Raw genomic sequence first — 22,383 nt, forward strand, 5'->3', positions numbered from 1 at the left:
AAGAGGAGTTCATGTGCTGAAGTTTATTGCTGCACACCAGGGAGGGGGAAACTAGCAATGTATGTACAATGCTCTTCTATATGCAAAGAAAAGACAGATAAAAGGCCAAGTGTTTTAAAATATTCAAGACTTAAAGATGACACATCAACATAGGGCTCCGCCTGTGACCCCCGAATGTGAAAGTCAAATTTCGTGTGGCAGAAGTTAATTTCTGGATTAACGTCTTGGGAAGAAATCCAAGGTGTCATTAATTGAATGACCACTAGATGGCAACCATTAGTTTCTTGTAAGCGATTCAACAATTGCGCTTGACTTGCCACAACAGGAAATATGATTATTTAACTAGTCTTCATTTATGGGCACACTTATTGAGGATGAAATGATTTAATCTGAATAATAAGATTTCCTTGAATTAGTTTAATGTAAATCAGGTGCAAAATCCGCTGGTAAAAACATGAGAAAAAGTAGCCAAAGATGACACACACTGGTAATGAGCGGGTTGCTAATGAACTAAAATACACAAACTGCTTCTACTGTACACTCGAATGTTTCAACAGGTGAATGCAAACCAGGGTTTGTATTTGTATCTAGTATTTGCCCCTAAAGAAGAATGGCAACTTTGCGAGCGGAGGATTTATTGTGATAACTGGAGAATCTGCTGCTTCCTGTCCAGTTCTTCCAACATTGATCTTCCCTCCTTTTCACTGTCGGGCGGTATGATGACTGGGCACGGGCCTTCACGACCCTCACTCGCTGTGCTCGAGGTCTCGGTTTCACCTGCTTGACAAAAACAAAACTCAGAAAACAACATCCGACATACTTTACCACACAATGCATCAGCCTTAGAAATACCGGTTGAATTTGAACCTTTACCTTCATCATTGGCTGAGTCGAAATCAATGCACGTGCTGAAATAAAAGAAAAAAATCTAGATAAATACAATAAAGCAGAACGTGCTTTACAGCGTTCAAGATCATACGCAAAACTTTATGATTGTATTAAAAAAGAAAAAAACGTCAGGTGCTTTTCATTTAATGACGTGACTCAAAACTCCTATTTCAAATCATCTCACCATTGAAATGAATGAAAATGTCAAAATCTTGCCTCACCCCAAAAATAGTTGTTTTTTTGTATAACGCAAAATAGCACTCGATGATATTGCACTATAGAAGTACATTGTGTGCGCACCTTTGCCTTTTTTTTTTTTTTGGGAACAAACTTCATATCTGGCCACCTGCTGTGAGTTGAGTTCACTGCCACCACAAAAGCACAAATTTTTGCTCACAAGGCAAAGCGCACACACACAAAAAAAATCGGGCCAAAGACTGCTCATGTCTTAAAAAAACTAAAACCGCAGCACTGAGTAACCTTTACAGGTGAGCATAATTTGACTTTATCTAAACTTTCGAATGCAAATGTTCACCTGTTGATATCTTTTTTCAGTGCATTTTGTACATGCTGTCTGTGCTCAAGCAGCAAAATTCAAACAGGTGTTGGACCCATGAATTGGACCAAGGGATTTCACATCTGTGACTCTTTTCGTCTCTGTCGCTCCGTGGTCGCTTTCCTTTAAAAACATTAATTATTTGGTGTCATCTTGGTTTTGTGATGTCAGAATGATGAAGGGGACTGTTTACATTCCCGTTTTGTTCGAACCAGGAATTGTATTGGTCCATTCATGGACCCGTTGTCAGTTTTGCTGTTCAGCTTCTTGTTGGTGAGCTGCACGTTTTGCAAAATGTAATGACACATTCAACAGTTAAAAAAAAAAAAAACAAGGTTAAATTAGCTTGTAAAGGTTATAATTCATCCTGAAACCGACATTAGATTTTCTCAAACTTTTTGTTGGTAGTTTATGCGCCAGGCACTCCTCGCCATCTGCTCACATTGATATCCTTGAGTGACAGTTGGCAGATGGAAAAGTTCAAAGGTGAATCTTTGCAAAGAGGAACGCAGAGGCTGTAAACGACACCTGCCCTTTGACTGTCCTCTCTCACCACTGGATGACTGGCATTTTCAGGGGCGTGTCCTTTGGACGCATAACGCTCTTAACCCTTTCACCATTAAGATGCATGAGAGCAGAGCAGCCCCTCACCAAATGGGGTATATGCCACGGGAGAGGCGTGACTTCCGACTTCCTGGTTGTCACACATCAGCTTTGTTTCCGTTTCCTGTTTGCGACGTGTGGGCCGCGTCGCAGTTCGTGCGCTTCCGCCTTTGTGCCACTCGATTGCGCGTTCCCCGTCGACTGGTGCGAGTGTGTCTGTCTGTTGTCCGAAGCATTTCAGAGAGTTGGAACGCGGCCGGTGCGAGTGTTGAAACGCGGCCATCAGTGGCCGGAAACTACGCTGAGGTGTGAAACCCGGAAGTCCGTGGCATCTACCCCTTTGGGTCCCCGAGCAAGATTTCAGTTTGAAGCTCAAGTTCCACACCGTAGGCCGGAGCCCAGATTCAAATCCACAACATAACAATTAATGCTAACGCATAATAGCAAACTCCATAAGCATGGGCTAAAAATTAGCATCAAGGGCGTGGTGGTGTCCCTCTAATAGCCCAACGGATATTTGAACACAAATTCCATGTAGGCTACAGTCTTATACTGCCCCCAAGTGGTTATGGTGGGCATGCCCGAATTAGCCACACAATGTGCATTGAATTGAAGGGGGAAGTGTACCAAAAAAAAAAGCTTTATTCTCTTTAATTGTATTTAGTTATTACATTTTTGGATGTTTTTTTTTTTAAATATATATTGAGTGCTGTTTTTTGTCTTTTTTTTTTGGCGTAGGGTTGAAACAGATTAGTAGCATTGTATTCAATTTAATGCGGAAAGATGATTTGAGAGATGAATGTTTTAGGTCATGAGCGTAGTCAAAGAATTAATTAAACCCGATCTCCAGGCACTTATTTTATTTCGAAATGTCCGATGTTATCAACATGCTTTTTTCTTTTTTTTTTTTTACCAACAGTTTTATGCACATCAACGGTCAAAATTAATCTCTAGGTATAGATATAGATTGGCTATAGATAGTCCTTAATCACAAAAACGTCTTGAAGGGCTTCACATGCCCATAGTTGACATATATTAATGACATTCCGTGATCTAACCACAGGCTGCAATGGACTCCGAATGGGCAGCAATTTACATTGGCTGTGATGCTAAATAATATGAACTAAAATACTGCAAGAAGACACAGTTTGTCTGTTGCATGCAATAGCCTTTGAAAGGCAAACGAGCAGATTGAGATTTGTTTTTGAGGTTGTCTGTGTGGTAAATTCGACACTCATTATTCAAGTACCTGCCCACTTTGTGGTTGCTACACGCCCACTCGACCCCGCAAAAATAGCTTAGCGACAACGCACTTACGTCTTGTGCAAAGTTACAACTTCAACATTAGTTGCCAATCTCAGATGAATTGAAGTAAGCAGTTTTTTGCATTTTGAAACCACGATTGTGGTTTTGGTACATTATTACATACACGCACTGGACCTATATTTACATATTGAGTATTTTGAATATTCATGAGAAAACTGAACAATAAACATAACTTGAAAAGGGCATCGTGCTCATTTCAATCCCTCGTCTTAAAGAGTCACAACACAATCTTTGTGTCGTCACATTTGTTCTCTTGTTACGTAGCCTTTCTTAGTCGACAGGCTTCCTGACTTGAGACTTTGCTGTTCTTCACTTTTCTAAATGCAGTCTCCAGGCAGCAACAGTGGACATGCTACGACTGCTCGTTTCACATTAGCAGTCAACGAGACGTTCCCTGTTGCTACACAGTCTGTGCCGTTGTGTTGGAAAAAGCTTGGGACTTTACGTTTACAGTCTTGTTTTTGAAAAAGATCCCGATCCTCGTAATGCTGTTTCAATTGTCGAGTTAATTGTGATTCTGCTGTTTCTCCCTCTCCTTTCTTTGCTGTGTTGAACCAAGTTCTAAAACACGGCACAGTTTAACACCGCCATAGGGAGTAAAAAAGAAGAATTAGATGATGGCATAACTGGATGCTAACTGCTCATAGCACAGTGTTGCGCAACATCTCATCACATAATTGTATATACATTTTATCAGTTTCAACCGTAAGTATAGTACAAGCTTATCTTACTACATCATCCTTAAAGATTTTTGAAAAACTACAAGCAATGCGTAACTTCCACTAACAACTAACCAATCAAAGTGACACCAAACAATATTATTAGTTGTTTTTTTAAAAAAAAAAAAAAAATCAGGTTGAATATGAATTTCTTCAACTGTCAGCTGACTGGTTTGAACAAAACTGTGGCTACTGCTAATGCTAGTTCAACTATGCAGAGTGGAGGACGGGAGGAAACACTGTTTATAATAACGCATCAGATTTAGATTTTCTGGACACTCAAAGACTCCTTACAATGGACACGTTATTCATGCATTCACACTCTGGTGGCCTGCCCTGGGGCAGGCTGATGGAAGCCAATGTGCACCTACGGCCCCTCCAACCACAACCAAACATTCACACTATTCATACACAAGCATTAGTGGTGTGTAATGTGTGTGAAGTGTCTTGCCTGCAAGGGCACGATACTGGATGACTAGCTCTACCTCCTAAGCCATGGTCACACACACAAAAAAGCCTTAAATTGCGCACCCTCCAAGCAAGTTAGGTCAGCAGTATGGAAGCATTTAGGAAGATAGTGATAAATTATTCACACACAAAGACAAACTTCAAGCTGTTTATCGCCGGCCAAAGTTAACTGTCAAGTTAAACAAAACCAACAACTAGCTTCATGCTAACACATAATGGAGAAACACCATTGACCGGAATGGACGCGACAGTCACGATTTGGAGCCTTGGGTCCTGAGTCCCAGCGGATTTCGCCAACCCGATGTAACGCAGGTCCTTCCAAGCATCTCATTTTTATGCCATGCGCATGTCAATCAAGCAGTTTTGGGAAATTTTTACTGTTAAATTCTTTCCTTTCACGTGACACCAGATTTGTCTTCTTTCTGCTCCTTTCATTCTATATAAAATAATATTGTTTTATAATTTATATTGTCTTTTTCTTTTACAAATAATTGAAATTATATGAAACATTCTGTTTGCGATCCGCATCTACTCGACGATGGGCGAGTGGAGCGCCACCGGAAACACGTGACCTCTACTGGAAACATGACTTCGAGCTTTTTTTTTAAGCATATATATATATATATATATTACTATTTAGTTAATTTGAACAAAACAGTATTAAAAACATGTAGACATTTTGAATATAAACAATGTATACAACAACAACGAAGCCCAACGTACAGACGGATTTAACATCGTCCGTGCATGTACAACGTCCTCAAATCAACCCTGATTTAAATGTCGACCTTTGTTTTGTTTTGTTTTTAAGGAAGACGAAAGTTTTGAAAGAACATTGAGGAGGGTTAAAACAAAGCATTAAATCATGATTGACAAAGTGTTCGGATCATTAGATGTTATATTTTGATTAAGTACAGTCAGTGCTATTTTCCTCATTAAAAACACATTTCAATGTTCATTTATTTATTTATTTATTTATGATGCCAGAGTGTCTTAAGAGCACTTCCATTCATTTTAATGAAATATTATTCGAGATAATGCCAATTGGCAATCGAGTCATGAGCACAGTCTCGTTTGTTTATTGTCGGTGGCGGCTTATTTACCTGTAGTCTTTGGGGGGTCTCATGATTCCCTTCACTTCTTGATGCCCACGGTCTGTCTCCTGTGATTCCTCTTTGTAGGACAGAAGCAGAGACACCGCGTAGTTCATATGGGAGTTATTGTCCCAGTGATCCCCCTCGGTGGTTTCATAGCGGACAACAAACTCAATGCGAGAGCCGTGGGTGACGTAAGGGGGCGCAAAAGACAGCTTGAAGGAGAACTTATCCGTTTCCTCGTCGTGGGATCCGTCGACATACTCTGCGGGGTGATCGAAGTATGTCTCCCAGTTGTCCATGGTGGACCTGATGTAGACGGCTTTGTGGAAGGACACGTTGAGCACCCGCACGAGGCCGCTGAAGGCGAGGGGCTCGTCTTCCACGGGACCGACGTGCTCCATGCACAATTTATGCGCGCGCACGGCCTGCAGCAACGCGTCTCCGCCGGGGGGCTCAAAGTCCGGGTGCACATGGAACACCGGTTCTCGCTCAGCCGGGCCATACTTCGCCCGCTCTTCATCCCACCTGGCTGAGTCCTCTTCGTCTTCCGAGTCGAAGGCGACGAACTCGCGGACGTCCACCAGGTCTCCGTCCGTCGTGTCGGCGAATGACACTCGCTTTCCGGGGGCCAGCGCCGCTTGGATGCGCAGGTACTCGGCGGTCTCGTCGTGGATGGACGCGCCTCGCCTCCTGGGCACCGGGGAACATCTTGGGATCAGGCGTACGTTCTCGCTCGCCTCATCGTCGTCGTCGTCGTCTTCGTCATCGTCATCCGCTAAGTGTCCCTCGGCCTCGTCAGGTGACCGGCCAGGTTTGATGGGAGCGAAAAGACTCTCTTGACTTGGTATGGTTAAAAAAGACATTTCTGCTCATGCGAGGACCCCCGAGAAGGATAACACGACTAGCAGCGACGGCGCTGGCTCGCACTGGCGGCACATTACGCGCAATCAGACTGCTCGGTTAACGGTGCGCGGTTAAATGTCATGCATGGGAAACTTGTCCTGACAGCCCTTGTGATCGTGTATCCCCTGCTAAAACATCAAACCTTGGCTGCCGTCGCGGCCTAATTTTAGCCTTGACCTACCGGCATCTCCATGCTCCCAAAGTGTCTTCGAATTGGTATGATCCCCCGACCCCCTCCAGCCCCCTCCCCGGGTTGCTTTTGGTTTAGGCTGGCGCGACGCCGACAAATGGAGATGTGATATTATGGGCTGCAGTCCCGGGAGGCATAAAGTCAATTACTGTACTCCAAATATCATTACAGCTAATTAAAAACGGCAATGTTTTATGACAGTGCGTCAATATATTTTCCGTGATCGTTTTCTTCTTCTTCTTTTGCAGCCACAGTAATTAGAGGCGGACCGATCCAAATATCAGTACGATACCAATGTCAGTGATAGCAACTAACAAAAGTGTTTCTAAGTAGATTTATCAAGTATTTGTAATTTACTTGGGTATTTTTTATGACAACATTTTATTTGTACTAATAGGCTCAATTAATTCATTGTTTGGATTTCAATGGATGACACGATAAAAGACGTATAGAGACACAAAGTCGACTACAATTAAGATCATAATTGTTTGATATTATGGGGTCTCATGAGATGGGGGGGGGGGGAAACAAACAAACACAGCAGGAACAGCAGCGGTAGAGGAATATGAACCGAAGAGAATGACCAACAATGGGAATAGATTTGTAAAAGCAAAATATTCCTCATGGAATGAGTTTGGGACAATGTGCAGTACAGTAACATTAAAAAAGATGGCTGCACCAGATTTAGTACTACGCCGTAGTCCCCAAATACTCCAAAATCAATGTTAAAATTATACATACAAACAACATAACAAAACTGAGTACAAAATACAAAGTGATGTGTCATCAGAGTTGTGGCGAATGTGTTGTCCTGTGTAAGCCTAAAAACAAGCTTCTGGTGTTCAAAAATGGTTCATCTTGCTAACAATACACCCCCTCCGCCCCACACACCAGCACCACACCACCCAAATTTTTGTCATTAGCTTATTTCGCATTGCTTGTTACTCAGGTTGATAGCAAAACAATGGGAACGAGCTAACGGTTGAAACAACACCATGTTAGAACAGAACAGAATAGATAACACTACACTACAATAGAAAACAATATAGTACATTTTTTTATTCATGATTTATAATTTTGTTGTACTTTCTTTCTTCTTTTTAAAGAAAACATTTAAAACTTGACAACGTGGGGAAATTTTTGTTTCTATACATTTACCGCTATATAATATAATATAAAATTATCGGGATGCACGATCGCAAACATTGCCTTGTCGCGTTTTCAACCAGTTAACACACCCTTGAATCCGATTGGTCGAGAGCTTTTAGCGCGACGTGCTACAGCCAATCAGAACGTTGTTTTTCCTTAACTGCGAAAAACGCGGATAGTAAAATAGGATTAAGCAAACACAAACGAATACAAAGAACGCGCGTTACAACATATCCATGATAGCAACGCGATGCATCTTTTTTGACCGTCCTTTGTTTTTCTCCCCTTGCTTTTTCGCAGAAATGTGTCGCCCCGACTCCGAGGACACACGACATGGGTAACGTCGAGCTAACTAGCTTTAGCATTTCAGTGTAGCTTGCTACCGTTTCCCGTAGGCCGCGAGCGAGCTGCATCCTATCCAGTCGTCATTGAGGATGTGAGTTACGTCAAGAGACAAATCATACGATCCGCGCAACCACGACGCTTATCCGGTGTGTCGTTGATTCGGGTGTTTGTGGTTACGGTGACATTTTTCGCAATTGTGCTCGCGGGCTACCTAGCTTGTTAGCTGTTTTGGCTAGCTAGCCAGCATGAGTGAATCGATGGACTGCGAGCAGGGCGCCGACTCAAAACCGAGGAAAAGGTGTCCGTCACCGGACCAGGATGAGGGAGGTTCGATTCCCAGCAAGTCTTCCAAAGTGGACGACGCATGTAATGAAGTGCAGGATGCCTCGGAGCGATGCAAAAACGGGGAGAGTGCGGAAAGAGCTGAACAAGAGAGACATTCAATGCATGAAGAGGGAGCAGAAAGTTCTCAAAGTGCTTCTGCACCTGTCAACAACTCCAATTCTGATGAGCACAAATCCAAGCAAGGCCAGTCATCCAAGGCTGACAGATGTTCTGATGCAAAGGACGATGCAGATGCGAGCACAGGACCCGAGCCTCGCAACCTTCTGGACCAGTCTGATTCCGACCCGGCAGCCATAGCGGCCGCCGAAGCACTCGCCAGCCTCACGGGGAGAGACGGCGAAGACAGCCGAGAGACTCCGTGCTCGTCCAAAAGAGTCAAACAAGCCAAGCAGGGGAGCAAAGCCAATCGGCGTGGGGACCAGCAGGTCCTCGGAGCTCATTCTAAAACGCGGGCAGCCGCTGCTGACAGCTCCACGTGCATGTACAGCGCAGACAGAGAGGACGCGGATGATGCGGAAAACGCAGGCCAAGGTGACGAATCCATGTGTGGATCTTCTTCCGCACCCAGCTCCTCTTTCCCGTCCGAGAACGAGGACAATGAGGACGGTGAGTGCGCCATTGTGTCTGTTAAGATGGCTCCCGAGATGAGACAGTCAGTGGCTCTCCTGGCGCAGGTACAGATGAGACTGGAAGCTCTCGAGAAGAAAAGCGCCTGGCTCCACCAGCGCCTGGAGCTGAAGATCGGCCGCATGCGGCGGCCTCATCTCCAACAGCGCAGCTCCATCACAAAAACCATCCCTGGCTTCTGGGTGACGGCTGTATCCTTCCGTCCCAGACGTTCCCCATCTCCCTGCATGCTTGACTTTGAGTGAATGCTGATTACAAGTAACATGTTTATGCTTTACCTTGACTCTGAGGCGCCAGCTTCTAAACCATCCGCATCTCTCGGCTCACATTGACGAGACGGATGAGGATGCTCTCAGCTACATGACTGATTTGGAGGTAGGCGATACACTTGAAGCGTTTGGCGTATTTTATGTTCGCTTTTGGAAGGATTTTCCAACTTTTTTTTTTTTTTTTTGACAGTCAGAAAACACACGGCACACCACCAAAAAACTGCCACAAAAATATCTAAAAGTTCTTCTATTATCTAGTGGAGGAGCATCAACTAGTACCACTAGTGGTACGTGAAAGACTCACTGAACTTTTAAAACAATAATGAAGATGTAGTTATGCATAGGTGTTTTGTTTTAGTGCATTTTTTTCCTTTTAAATTGCAAAATGGCTATTGGCTGCCCAAATTGTGACATTTTCTTGAAAAAAAATAACAATAAAATGCCTCTAAAATCTTTCATAACTAATAACTTCAGGGGAAAAAACAATTGCTGAACGTGACCTATCCTACGGGCCACACTGCTCTTCTCATTTAGATCAAGTGACGTTGTTTGAAACCTTGGATGTGTCGACTTGGAGACCCCCTTGGAATTTTGGCCGTACCAGCTTATTGATGGCTATTTTGAACTGAAACTTGTCAGCCAATCGGAGGAGGGCTTCCCCGTGTAGCAGAAGTAAAAGGGTTGAGGAAGATAAGATGAGAAAGAATCAAGTTATAGTGTTTCACTCTCGTTTGAAGCCTTTTGACCTGATTTTCTTTAGGTGATGTCAAACAAAAACCTTTGCGACACAATAACTCATTTTCTCCAGAGCCCATCGCCAGAATTTCAAAATTAATGTGAAGTGACGGTGACCATTCCAAGCAGCCTCAACATGTTGATAGACTTTTTTTTTTTTTGTCAAATCTTGTTGTGTTGCCAGTTTTAAGTTCAGTACATTTTTGAAGTACACTTCATTTGTTTAAATATGGTAGAAAACATTTACATTTAAATTTCAAGAATATTTTGGTTTCTAACATAATTTTTTTTTATTTTATTTTAAGCTTCATTTCAATGCAGTGTCAATATTCAAGCTGCATAATGTTACAATGGCTTTCAATAATTAAAATATTTTTTTAGAAATAAAACCTCTGCATCCTTGTGATGCCTCTTAGGCCGTCATCTACTTTACTGAATTTGCATTTGAATGTTGGCCATTAGAGAGGTAGATATTTTTTTTTGACACGTTACTGAGTGTAAATTTTTTGAGAGCCGCACCTGTAGATGAACAAATAAACTTTGCATATAGTCAACAAATGACAATCTTCAGCCGAATGAAGTGAAAGTGGGTCATTACCCAAGCGGCACATCGTGGCTGTGACTCACTGTCGTATTATGCTAACGACATTCACACATTTCGCCCCCATCAGATTGAAACCTTCAAGAACCACAAAGTGGGTTTCCAGGTCCGCTTCCACTTCAGACGGAACCCGTACTTTCAGAACAACTTCATCATGAAGGAGCTGCACATCGGACTGGGAGGTACAAATGTATCACCTTATAGTGTGTTGATTTATTTATTTTTTTTCTGCTATGACTTTTTCATCCAATCACAACCAAAGTGAATACTTTTGCGCCAGGGCCTGACCAATATGGAATCATTTTTAAAAATTCTGATTCCAGTGTTTGGCAAACAAAAATTCCAACAGCAGATAATCTGGCCAATGAAACGAAAACATTTATAATGAATAAAGTCATTTTTTGCTCCCTTAACACTGACAACAATAAATATATGAATTTGACTGTATTATACAGATGGACCGATATGTGTGTTTTTTTTCTTTGCCCAGAGCCGATACTGATTATTATTAGTCAAGAAGGCTGATAACCGATATTTGGAACTGATATTCATTTTCACTAAAAGGGAAAATTCGAGTTGTTTTTCCTATTAAAAAGGACATTACATGTTGTTGTTTTTTTGCCGGGGGGGGGGGGGGGTAGCATTTCTTCAACCATCCATTTTTCGATCCATTTATTCTTCATTCCAATGATAAAAGATTTGATATGTGAGTGTTCTGAGATAAGAGTGTGGCCACAGATTAAAGCAAACTCATATCTCAACTTAAGTTACTGTATTATTATTTGCAAAATCAATGTACATTTCATCAGTTTGTTGTTCTTTGTAAGATGATTTTGCTATATTAAGCAATTATTATTTTCTATCCCAAAAAAATATCTGTCCTTTTGGCAGTTACTCCCATGTCCTTGTCCAACACCATCCTGTGGCATCGCGGCCACAACTTGACGGCCCACAGCGAACCCAGGAAGTTGTCACGCGGCGTCTACCAGACCTTTTTCAGCTGGTTTGGCGACCACAGCAATCCCGGTCAAGACGATGTCGCGCAGGTACGGCTGATGGCGAGCAAGTCACTGAAAGTGGTGGTGACTTTTTTTTTTTTCCATGTCTGTAGAACTGTTAAACTGGACCCCATGAATTAGATGAAAGCATTAAATCACGATGCTCAAACTGATTCATTATTATTATTATGTTGTTATGCTACGTTTGGAAAAAGTTACACACTGGGTGGGATGGCGTACAATGGTGTCATTAAATGACTCAAGGCAACTTGTTCAACGGAGTGAAATTGTCTTTTTAAGGATATCCAATTCAGGAGGCTCGCTTTGCTGAACTGAACTTTTTACCTGCTCTGTTTGCTGTCTTCCAGATCCTGAAGGACGACCTGTACAGGGACCCTTTGAGATACTACCTCACGCCACTCTGGCAGCCGAGAGAGAACGGCAGGTGGGTGCATTCCCAATATTTATTGTGATATGGCATCCTATCCAGTTGAAGACATTTACGTTGTAAGAATAACAAAAGATGGATACAAAGTTTATTTGTACCTTCTGCCATTGTGTGCAATAGCAATGCCCTGCCTTTCACTCTATGTCGCTGGCATTGATAGATGAACCCATATATTGCTTAGTGATGCACCGAAAATTTGGAGCCGAAAAAATATTGCCGAAATAGGATGTTGTGGTAACGCAAGCAAAAAAACAGCTGCAAGCAAACGTATGTATGAATTAAACGCCGAGGTGAGCGTTCCGCCTCAATGTTAATTCATGAGCAGTAGCCGAAAGCTAGCGTCTTGAGGCTAACCCGGTCGATCTCAAATCAGCGGCGAGGAATAATGGCAACGGCACAAAGTGTTAGCGGAAAGCAGCATCGTGACATCCTTATGGTGTGTGCGCCAGCCAGAGAGGAGGACGCGGAAGACAACACAAGGCAAGCGTGTGCGTGTAGCAGCTACACGCTAGCCTAGAGCGATCAAACGTCTTATTCTGCAACTGAAGCGTCGTAGCAAAATCGTTTGCTGCTCAAATGCAAATAAAGCCTCCGTTAAATAAGCAGCACGTCGCCCGGCTCCTTTACATGATAAATGAATTTATTTCACATGACCGAGACGAGAGCTGCGTTATCAGCAGCGACCCAAATCGATCCAGGTTGACGAGTGACGGCATTCGAAAAAGTTCACAAAAGTAAAGCTTCGTCTCCAGATTAATACGTCCAACAATGTGCAGAAAAGCACCGCGTCTGTGTGCTAACGAGAACTTTATTTATCATAGAGTAACAAACGCAATGACATGACACTGCACTGTGTGCTTATTGTATACTTGTGGTTATTCTCATTCATCCACCTCATTTATTTCTCAATCATTACTATAGTAATATGTGTGGAAAATGTGGACTGTAACTGATGGTTAATCGGAGTGATATTAAACATTGTTTTTTATTTTGATTTAAAAAAATATATATATATATTTTTTATTTTATTAATTATTTTTGGCTTTTCGGTTTTCAGCCAAGCGTTTCTCATTTTCGGTTAAAAATTTCATTTCGGTGCTTCCCTAATATTGCTGCACGTGTTGTAAATTAATCTACATTTTTGTACCAATTAACTGACAAAATGACACGACGGCACACCCAATCTGTTTGTAATCCACATTATAGTGGATATGCTTTCTGCTGATCTACATGAGCAGTTCAATGTGCTTTATTGTTTTTTTTTGCTTTTTTTTTGTTTTGTTTCCCCGATAACCAAACTGCTTTGTCTGTCCTGCAGTGATGGCGACGGCACCGCGGCAGATGAGCGCGGCAACGGCACTGGTGACGACTGTGTGGTAATCTCCGACTCGGACGAGGAAACTGGTGAGGCGGAACCAGGAGGCCACAGTGGCGGAGAGGAAGAAGAGGATGAAAAAGGAGGAGGAGGAGGACGACAGGAAGAAGAAGAGGAGGAGGAGGAGGAGGAGGAGGGGGTGCCAAGTGCAGGTTGGTTACGTTTTGATTTGGGGCGCATTTACACTAGATCAGCAGTGCGCTAATTTTAGTGGCTACATTTGATTTTTACGTTGCAACGATGGGCAAGCTCATTTGAAGATGATGTTTTAAAAAAAAAAAAAAGGGGGAAAAGAAAGAAAAATGCGCATTTCCATAAAAAAAAAAAAAAATCATTCTCATGTTTTAAAAAGGAGGCTTTGAGCTGTTCAATGATGCTCCCAGTTGAAGTTTACTCTCAAGCTTAAGATAAAGCAAAGACAATGACGTCCACTAGCTGAATGCTAATGCTAACACATAATTGGATATGGACTAACTGACATTTATGTTGCCTTTTTATAACATGAAATTTGCATATTGGATATTTGAAGACGAACAGTTAAGCAAAACTGCTAGACAGATCATACTGACATCTTCTTGGTCTCCATTTACTGTAAGTCCCTATTTCTGTATTACTTTATACTGCCCCCAAGTGGCCAAGGCACAGAGCAGCATTGAAATTCAGAATGATCCTTAAAACGTCTTAGACGACATTGAATTCATCTCATTCTAAAATCAAAGCATTCGTTGCCATTGAAATGTCTTAAACTGTCTTCTCCTCAGATGAGAGCCACGAAGAAGGTGAAAGTGGAGAAATTGTGATTGACGGTAAGTCAAGTGTTCCTTTGTTTGAGACTTTTGTTTACAAAGTGAAGCAAAAACCGAACGTGTTTGTTTGACGCGGCAGGCTCGGATGACAGCGAACAGGAGGACGAGGAGGCCTGAAACGGGAAGATGGGAATGATGGCGGGTATGCCCGAGTTAAGTTATGCACAAAATGTCATATTTTTGTAATACACCAAAATATGATCTCTAGAAGTTTTTTAAATCAGGGTTAACTTAATAAAAGCCAAGGCAAAGGTGACTTATGATTTTCTATGATATCTTCTAATACGGCACACTGTATGCAAGGATCGCTTTTTAGCAATGTAACTTTTTTTTTTTTTCCCGGCAGCCGACGCTTAGCGAGAATCTTGCGGGGCATGGGAAGCAGCAGTTTTTCCTTTGCCTGTTTTTCCCGATGTAATCAATTCAATCATGTCGACCGCATTTCAGGAGCACTTAGAACTGAACCAAATGTGTTCTCAGGGACGGGCCCACACTCGATTAAACTATTCGGGGCTGTGAAGAAGAAAATGTCTACTGTAGTCGAGGCTTGACGTGTTGTTGTTTTTTTTATTTTTTAACTTCCCCTGCTCCTCTACATTGTAATGCAGCAAACGTGCCGCGTCATCCCGGCCTGATACTGCCACTGTACTTCGGTCATTGGATTTCCCCACATTCCGCTGTAGGCGATTTTTTTTGTCTTTTTAGTTGATTTCCATCTGCTTTTACATACTGTGTAAATGTTTTCTTTGTGGAATTTGACGTTTTTGTACACATGGTAGAACACTTTATGCTCATGTTCTGCCCCTGTAATTGTTGTGTACATTTTCATCTACATTCTTCACTTGCACTGTTTTAGTGACTAAACGCAGATTCACAGACCAATTCCCCATGTTAGTAATTGTAAACGGTACGCACCGGAATGCTTCCAGGTCACATGGTTTGTGAATAGCGCTCAGCTGAAGAGATTCAGCAGGCATTTAGTTTATTTCAGTCTCTGGAATTAATTAGCGATCATGTTAGCGATGTCTGAATTTCCACCACATTTTGTTTTTGAATCCTTTTACCTGTTGAAATGTAAAATATGCTGCATTCACCTCACATAACATCTTCTTTTCGACTGACAGTTAACGCGTTCAGAAGGACGGCGGTAGAGAAGAAAGCTCAAATCGAAGAAAGCAAAAAAAAATCCTCATTCGAACCTTTTACCCCGTTTTCTCAATTGTTGTCAAATGACATTGCAGCGCTTGTTTACCGGTGGTGCTGTCGTAGAACGCTTGAGAGTTTGCCACCCGGAAGAGCGTGTGACGTCATCGTGAATTGGCATATTTGAAAAGATTGGACCAAGATAACGTATCCAAACTTTGACAGCCAGGAACTGTCAACTGTACATAAGCCTGAAAAAGGTGCACAGAGTGGCGGAAGTAAACAATAGCAGAGCACGGCATGTTTTAACAATAATTAAGCTAAGGCACATATTTCACATTAGAAAAATCTCACAGCATACTACAGAGCAACAATATCACCAAAATAAAAAAAAAAACAGACACACATCGCTGACAAGGCAAAAATCTTCCATGTCCAAATTGACTACATTTCTTTACAAATGAATAGTGTTGAAAATAGTTTGCTCTTTCAAATTTCCGTGTTTGTGCATCACGATTAATTCTTTGCGGCTCTCTGCCGTGCATGATTTAGCCACTGGATGGCAGTATAATACTATCACTAAAAAAACGAAGAAGATTTTCACTCAACTGCTGTAAGTAGCTCAGCAATTTGCAGTAATATTCGTTCATTGCAGAGGATCTGTGCTGCTTGTTGTAAAGTGAGTAGACTTGAGTTCACTAAAACCATATGGCGTTTGTATTTCCCGATTTTTGCTCAAAAGAAGAAAAAAAAAAAACAGCCCAAAGAAAGTCATGGTCACTCGCATCACGCTGAAATAACGATCTGGTCTCAATTAAAATCTGTTGCTGGGAATCACTGGCGAAGCAGAATTGTGTCGATGTTGCGCAACACTGACATGACAACGCCATGAACGTCTCGTTTTGTTACTGTCGGACCTCATGCTCACAAGGCCATGAATTCACTAACATTGCATCAGTTTGTGTTAAACTTGCGTCACTATTTGTGGGTGCACTGGAACTCATTTGCTATTGAACGTTTTGTCCCCCCCCCCCCCCCTTACGATGTACCTCATGTGCTTTTCTAGAACATTGTAGCCCCTTTGTTGCTTTATATACTTTTTTTTTGTGAGGGGTAAGATATCCACCGTTTGACTCGGAACTAATAAAGTAGGAAGTTGTTTGACTTGACCGTTGGCTGTGTCTTGTTGATGTTACACTTGCACTCTACACTAGATTGCCTATTTGTTGTCGCCACAAGATGGCGCTGTGGTGTAATTTGTCACTTGTGTCGATTGCACTGATTTGAATAAAGGCATTCTAGATCACATATCAGACTTCATGGAAGTATTTCAGCCTTAAATTCTTAATGATAATCTAGATAACCATAATAATGATGTGTTTTTGTAGCACTTAAGTACTTGATTGAATGCTTCCTTCATGGCTTTTTGACATTTAAATCACCTTCCCCGTTCTTGAAGGGAGATCAAACAAAAGCAACAGAGTGACACTTTAATGGATTTCTCTGCCGGGCGGCGGGCGCAGTGGCATGCATGTGATATCACTCCCATTTTCGAGGTAGCACTGTAAATAGCTCCCGGCGAGGCATTTTTGGACAGGCCCAGACAAAGGAACGGCAGCAGTGTTGCAATGGTACACTTAAACCTTTGATTCCACTTTTAATGCACAGCTATAAATATTCCACTCGCAAAAACCTGCCCTGTTGGAGGCCCGGCAGCACTCAGGGTATGCGGCCTGCGATGGCCACATACTATTAATACTAATGTTGGAAACGCATTACAGCATGTGAAATGATCCCATGTGAAATGAAGCATTTTGCTTCCACTTTGATGCACCCCCCCCCATCGACACACAGCAGCCACGTTTCGTCATCATTAATTAATAACAGGCTTGGTCCTTCACAATATCGATTGGGACAACCTTTGTCCAGACATGCTTTGTGCTCGGGTCTGCGGGGTCGCCAAGCTACGGCCAGGGATTTGGGTTTTATTGTAATTATATATAAATATTGTGCTGCCCTCTTGTGGAGAAAGTGGTGTTTATGAGTTTTGTATGCTTTGACCCTCGAGTGCTACCGTAGCGCATTAACTGCATTGTAAGCCTAAAGTGTAATTTTGGCGCCAGAAATATCTAAGTATATTATTTTGAGTGTTAATTTGCACTAGGTTACTGAATTGGATGTTTAAATTGAATTTTAACTCATTCACTGCCATTGACGGCTATAAACGTAAATTATTATTTCTATTAGTTTAACATTTTTCCCCCACTTTTGTTAACAAGAGTATGAAAACCATGAAAAACATTTTTATTTATTGTACATTTAGAACAGATATAACATTTGTGATTAATCGGGAGTTAGCTATTGAAGTTCAAGTGATTAATTAATATAAAAAATTTTAATCGCCTGACACGATTTTAAAAAACAAAAGAAAAAATATTAAAAATTAGGGGCATCAGGTGATTAAAATTTGTAATCGTAATTGATCGCATGACTTCTGTAGTTAACTCACGATTAATCACAAATGTTATATCTGTTCTAAATGTACAATAACAAATTCTAGCTTTTCATACACGAGTTGACAAAAGTGGGGGGAAAAAATGTTAAACTAATAGAAATAGTTCAAATTAATTTTTGACGTCTACAGCCGTCATTGGCAGTGAATAAGTTAACGTCCAACTTCAAATGTGACATAAGTTCCTCGGCGCTAGTTAGCGTAGCATTTCAATGTTAGCGCCCGTGTAAATTAGCATTATGCTAACGGCTAAAAACGATCCCGTTTTCCTGGGGTTTGCAGCTCATTTTTGTAAGTGTTTCAAATCTACCAGTATATTGTTTCAAACTTTAAATAACAGGATTGTATTGTACTGCTATATGTTTTGTATGTTACAGTTTCATCTATTAAATTGCCAAAACGGCACGAGGCTTCCTGATCTTTATTGGAAAAGCTGTTAGCTATCTGTACAGCTAGATCATTACACTAGTGAAGAGAGAATAATTATTGTTAAAAGAATATTTGGATAGTGAAATGAAAATGTTTAAAAAAAAATATGTGCATTATTTTAGATGAAGGGGATAAATAATGATGCTGCTACATTCCCGCACTCGAGATCACCATCAGTTTTACATCTTGTCGACTCGTACCTCTGCCACTTTGAAGGTAAGTTTGCCAACACTGTTTGCTATCTTATTCTTTGAGCTGATAGTTTGTGTCGTTGATAAGGACTGATGCAAGCCATCTCTCAAAAGCACCCCTATTGACAACTCCCGACTCGCCGAGGTCAAGTCAAAATGGCGGTCTTTGTGAAATGACGCTCTCTGCTCATTGATAAACATAGGATTTTGGATTGTTGTAATTTGATTTGTGAAGATTATTTTGATTTCAAAATGTGATGAAATGTTTGACTACTATTACAACCTGCCTGGTTTGTATGCTAGTCACAGGCAAAAGCAATACAATATGTGTTTTCACCGTGTAAAGGAAGCATTTGTATTGCGGAAATATCAGAAATGCTCCGATGTTCGGAATTGATGAGCCGCTAATCTGCAACAGCTAGTAAGGGGGATTTCCCGATGTTGCAATCGTGCCGCTGTTTTGTCATTTGCTCAGCATTCTCTTGACGCAATTGCCAGCATTCCCCCCCAGACTTTTACACATTTTTGCCACGTATTGTGGCTTTTCCTGATTGTGTGCTTGTCATCTGATCAAGATAAAGAGCAGCGTTGCAGCCTAGGTGATGAAAGAGATGGGCGGGGGGTTGGTAAGACGGAGGGAAACGGACGAGTGCAATGATAAGAGGAGCCGTCTGGGCCCCGTCGCATACACCGAGCAGATGGATGACTTATCCGGGAGATCGCAGAGTGCTCGCTCGCGCATGGGCCCAGTTACAGACGATCACACCAGACAGATGAATGCCCCCGCACCCCTGCCCAGCCCCCAATCACATACGAGTACACACACAGAAAGGAGCAGATTGCAGCACTTGCGTTACCTTTACCCTCCCCCTCACCCCCGCCATGCATTTGACAGTGGATCTCACCTCGACGACGTCCGCACATGCACAGGTGTGTTTGAATATTTCATGTGTTTTTTTGATGCATTCTGGCTTTTTCGTTGCTCAAGTCAAGTCAATTTCATTACAATCTCACCAATTCATCGCAGGTAATCTCAAGACGTGCTCCGTATGAAGCAGGTCTCCAAGCACGTTATGGAAAATGTGTTCTGGTCCGATGAAAATAAGGTTCCTGAAGGTATTTTTGGCACCAATGGAACACCATTTGTGAAGGAAAGTTTGGAAATGATTTGTCTTCATCTGATATTTTAACTCATTCACTGCCATTGACGACTATAGCGGTCAAAAATTCATGTGAACTATTTCTATTAGTTTAACATTTTTTTTTTCCATTTCATTTCAGTTTTTTTATGAAAGTCTAGAAAAAAAATGTCATTGTAAATTTCTAACATAAAATTTGTGATTAATCGTGAGTCAACGAGTGAAGTCATGCGATTAATTATGATTTAAAAAATGTATTCGCCCCTTTTTTTAAATTAAAGGGGCGTCAGGCGATTCAATTTTTTAATTGTAACTAATCACGACTTCACTAGTTAACTAACGATTAATCACAAATTTTATATCTGTTCTAAATTTACAATTAAAAAAAAAAGTCTAGGTTTTCATACTCTTGTTAGCAAAAGTGAAAAAAAACTAATAGAAATAGTTCAAATAAATTTTTGACGTCTATAGCCGTCAATGGCAGCGAATGATTTAAAAACGTGGTGTGTAGACTTTTTATATGCAGTACTGCTCATGATCTCCCCCCCCCCCATTTTTCTGTGTGAAATTTTAAGGTGTCTGATTCAAGAATGCAATGATTCGATTTGGTTTGATTCAATGAACTAGCATCTTTTAAAGGGGATGTAAATTTTTATCAGTTTTTATCAATATCAGGAGGCGGCCATTTTGCCACTTGATGTCGAGTGAAAATGACATCACAGTTGCTCAGGTAACAACCAATCACAACTCTGCTTCAGAAAACTGCTGAGCTGCGAGCCCTGAGCAACTGTGATGTCATCTTCAGTCGACAGCAAGTGCCAAAATGGCCGCCCCCTGAGATGGAGAAAAATGGCTGGATTTTGCTTCATAAGTCATATTCCACAAATATGAATGTCATGTTTAGACTAGGGAGGTCACATATGCTATTGTCAATTATTTTCTTCAAATCGATTTCCATTGCGCTCCTACAAGATAGCATAGCATTTTGCATTAGCCAAAGTTTTAGCACAACCACTGACAACCTGATTGAATAGCATTGTTCGTACTTTTTTTTTTTTTCTGTCGGTGGCGGAGTTCGTGGAACCCCAAGGAAAATGCGAGACCAAGACGACGTTTCACCTTCGGAGTGGTCCACTTTTGCAAGCGTGCTGCTGACAGATTTACTTTTCGTCGGGCCAGCTCACGTCCTCCCTATCGTCCTTTTCATGTCCAGTAAGAAGCTTCCTCTAACCTGTCATTATTTGTACGCAGCTCTTCTTCAACAGCTGTTGCTTCTCCTGGAAGCATTTGACAGAAAGGGAGGGAGGGAGGGAGCGTGCCAGTCTGGTGTCGGAGGCAGATGGCGGCAGGCCCAGCAAACATACGGAGCCGCAAACGCTGCTTCATCTCCGGGGGAAATCTGCATTCTTTCTCTGCAGAAAGAATCAGCTCGGCTCCGGCGTACGACGTGAGGAGAGTGGCCGAGAATGTGTGTCGCGTTAAAGACGTTGGCCTACTTTCGTACTTGCTGGTGTGCCAAGTTGAGGGACAACAACGAGCACCTGCTCGTGTAATTTTTCATGTTGATGTTTTCTCGCACGTCAGATAATAATTAGAGGCCGGGGAAGAGCTGCGTCATGTTTGTTGTGATAGAAAACAGGCCAGTCTCTCTTCTTTCTTTTTTTTCTTCTTTTTTTTACACTGAGTTTCTCTCGAGGTCACCACGCTTTCCCAGCATGCATCTGCGCAATTGTTGCCTTTCTGGTGCATTGGCCATGTGTTGACACTTGGCAATTTGTCAATACTAAATTGACTGTCAGCAAGTCAATTTTTATTTTTTATTTTTTATTTTTTTTTCTCCTTAAGGGGACAATGGTGTGCTTCTTGTGATTGATGGGTCTGGTGGCGCAGGAATCCAGCTGCAGCTTGCAGTCAGCCTTCAGGGATAAATAACAAGAAGTCAAAAAAACATTCATCATATGGGACATTTCAGTTTTCTTTCCAGTTTTCACCCCTCACCCGCGCAAACATCAAGAGTCGCTGGAAAGTGTATGAAAAATGTCTTGAAAATTTTGACACGTCGGGCACACTAACGTGTCCACGCCAGTACAAAGCCACTCTCTCGTCTGGCATTTACTATTCTGCCTTCTCTCCGTGTGACGTGCATGCACTCAGGGCTGACAACGAGGCACTCTAAAGCAGCAATGCTAATTCAAAACCCCGGTCCACACACTGGCTGTCAAACCGGACTTTTTGTTTTAATATTTTTTTTCCCCCCGACCTCCTTGCATCCTCCCTGTCTCTGACGTGCACTCATGTCAATAACGAGGCGCTCTAAAACACAGCGGCAGCCCAAAGCTCCGGTCCGCACCCTGGCTATCAAGTAAACCTTTTTATTCCCATCCCCTCCTCACTATTCCACCTTGTGTGTGTGTGTGCACACTCGCAGCACACAACGACGCGCTCTAAAAGCAGCCAAGCCGAAGCCGCAGTTCACATACTGGCTGTCTAGTTGGACTTTTTGTCTCCATTTTTTTTTCTC

The 22,383-nt window shown here is 42.0% G+C and overlaps 3 protein-coding genes and 1 long non-coding RNA gene across 5 annotated transcripts in view; 3 read left to right on the forward strand and 1 right to left on the reverse strand.

Annotated features, from left to right (window-relative positions):
- Nucleotides 1-8: 8 nt before the first annotated feature.
- On the reverse strand, nt 9-6,778 carry LOC144054828 (protein phosphatase 1 regulatory subunit 3A). The gene is made up of 3 exons (XM_077570158.1): nt 5,664-6,778; nt 874-908; nt 9-777 (listed from the first exon to the last, which is right to left on the reverse strand). The coding sequence occupies exons 1-3, from the start codon at nt 6,518-6,520 to the stop codon at nt 635-637; spliced, it is 1,035 nt and encodes a 344-aa protein (XP_077426284.1). The 5' UTR covers nt 6,521-6,778; the 3' UTR covers nt 9-634.
- A 506-nt stretch (nt 6,779-7,284) lies between these two features.
- On the forward strand, nt 7,285-16,760 carry tspy (testis specific protein Y-linked). Of its 2 annotated transcripts, XM_077570148.1 has the most exons (9): nt 9,055-9,195; nt 9,264-9,407; nt 9,514-9,591; nt 10,892-11,003; nt 11,713-11,867; nt 12,188-12,264; nt 13,586-13,794; nt 14,404-14,448; nt 14,528-16,760. In XM_077570148.1, the coding sequence occupies exons 1-9, from the start codon at nt 9,097-9,099 to the stop codon at nt 14,563-14,565; spliced, it is 957 nt and encodes a 318-aa protein (XP_077426274.1). In that variant the 5' UTR covers nt 9,055-9,096; the 3' UTR covers nt 14,566-16,760. The 2 variants fall into 2 exon arrangements, with proteins under 2 accessions (XP_077426266.1, XP_077426274.1); XM_077570140.1 differs by having other exon boundaries at nt 7,285-9,407.
- A 321-nt stretch (nt 16,761-17,081) lies between these two features.
- On the forward strand, nt 17,082-19,935 carry LOC144056115 (uncharacterized). Its single transcript, XR_013295000.1, has 4 exons — nt 17,082-17,222; nt 18,655-18,748; nt 19,299-19,653; nt 19,751-19,935. It is a non-coding gene; the product is annotated as an uncharacterized LOC144056115 (long non-coding RNA).
- Nucleotides 19,936-20,243: 308 nt separating this feature from the next.
- The window catches only part of LOC144056112 (semaphorin-3F-like), a 30,973-nt gene continuing 28,833 nt past the window's right edge, over nt 20,244-22,383 (forward strand). Inside the window, exon 1 of the mRNA XM_077572550.1 lies at nt 20,244-21,074. The gene's annotated coding sequence lies outside the window, so the exon portion shown is untranslated. The remainder of the gene's footprint in view (nt 21,075-22,383) is intronic.

The sequence above is a fragment of the Vanacampus margaritifer genome, chromosome 1 (assembly GCF_051991255.1).
Source record: "Vanacampus margaritifer isolate UIUO_Vmar chromosome 1, RoL_Vmar_1.0, whole genome shotgun sequence".
NCBI classification, from domain to species: Eukaryota; Metazoa; Chordata; class Actinopteri; order Syngnathiformes; family Syngnathidae; genus Vanacampus; species Vanacampus margaritifer.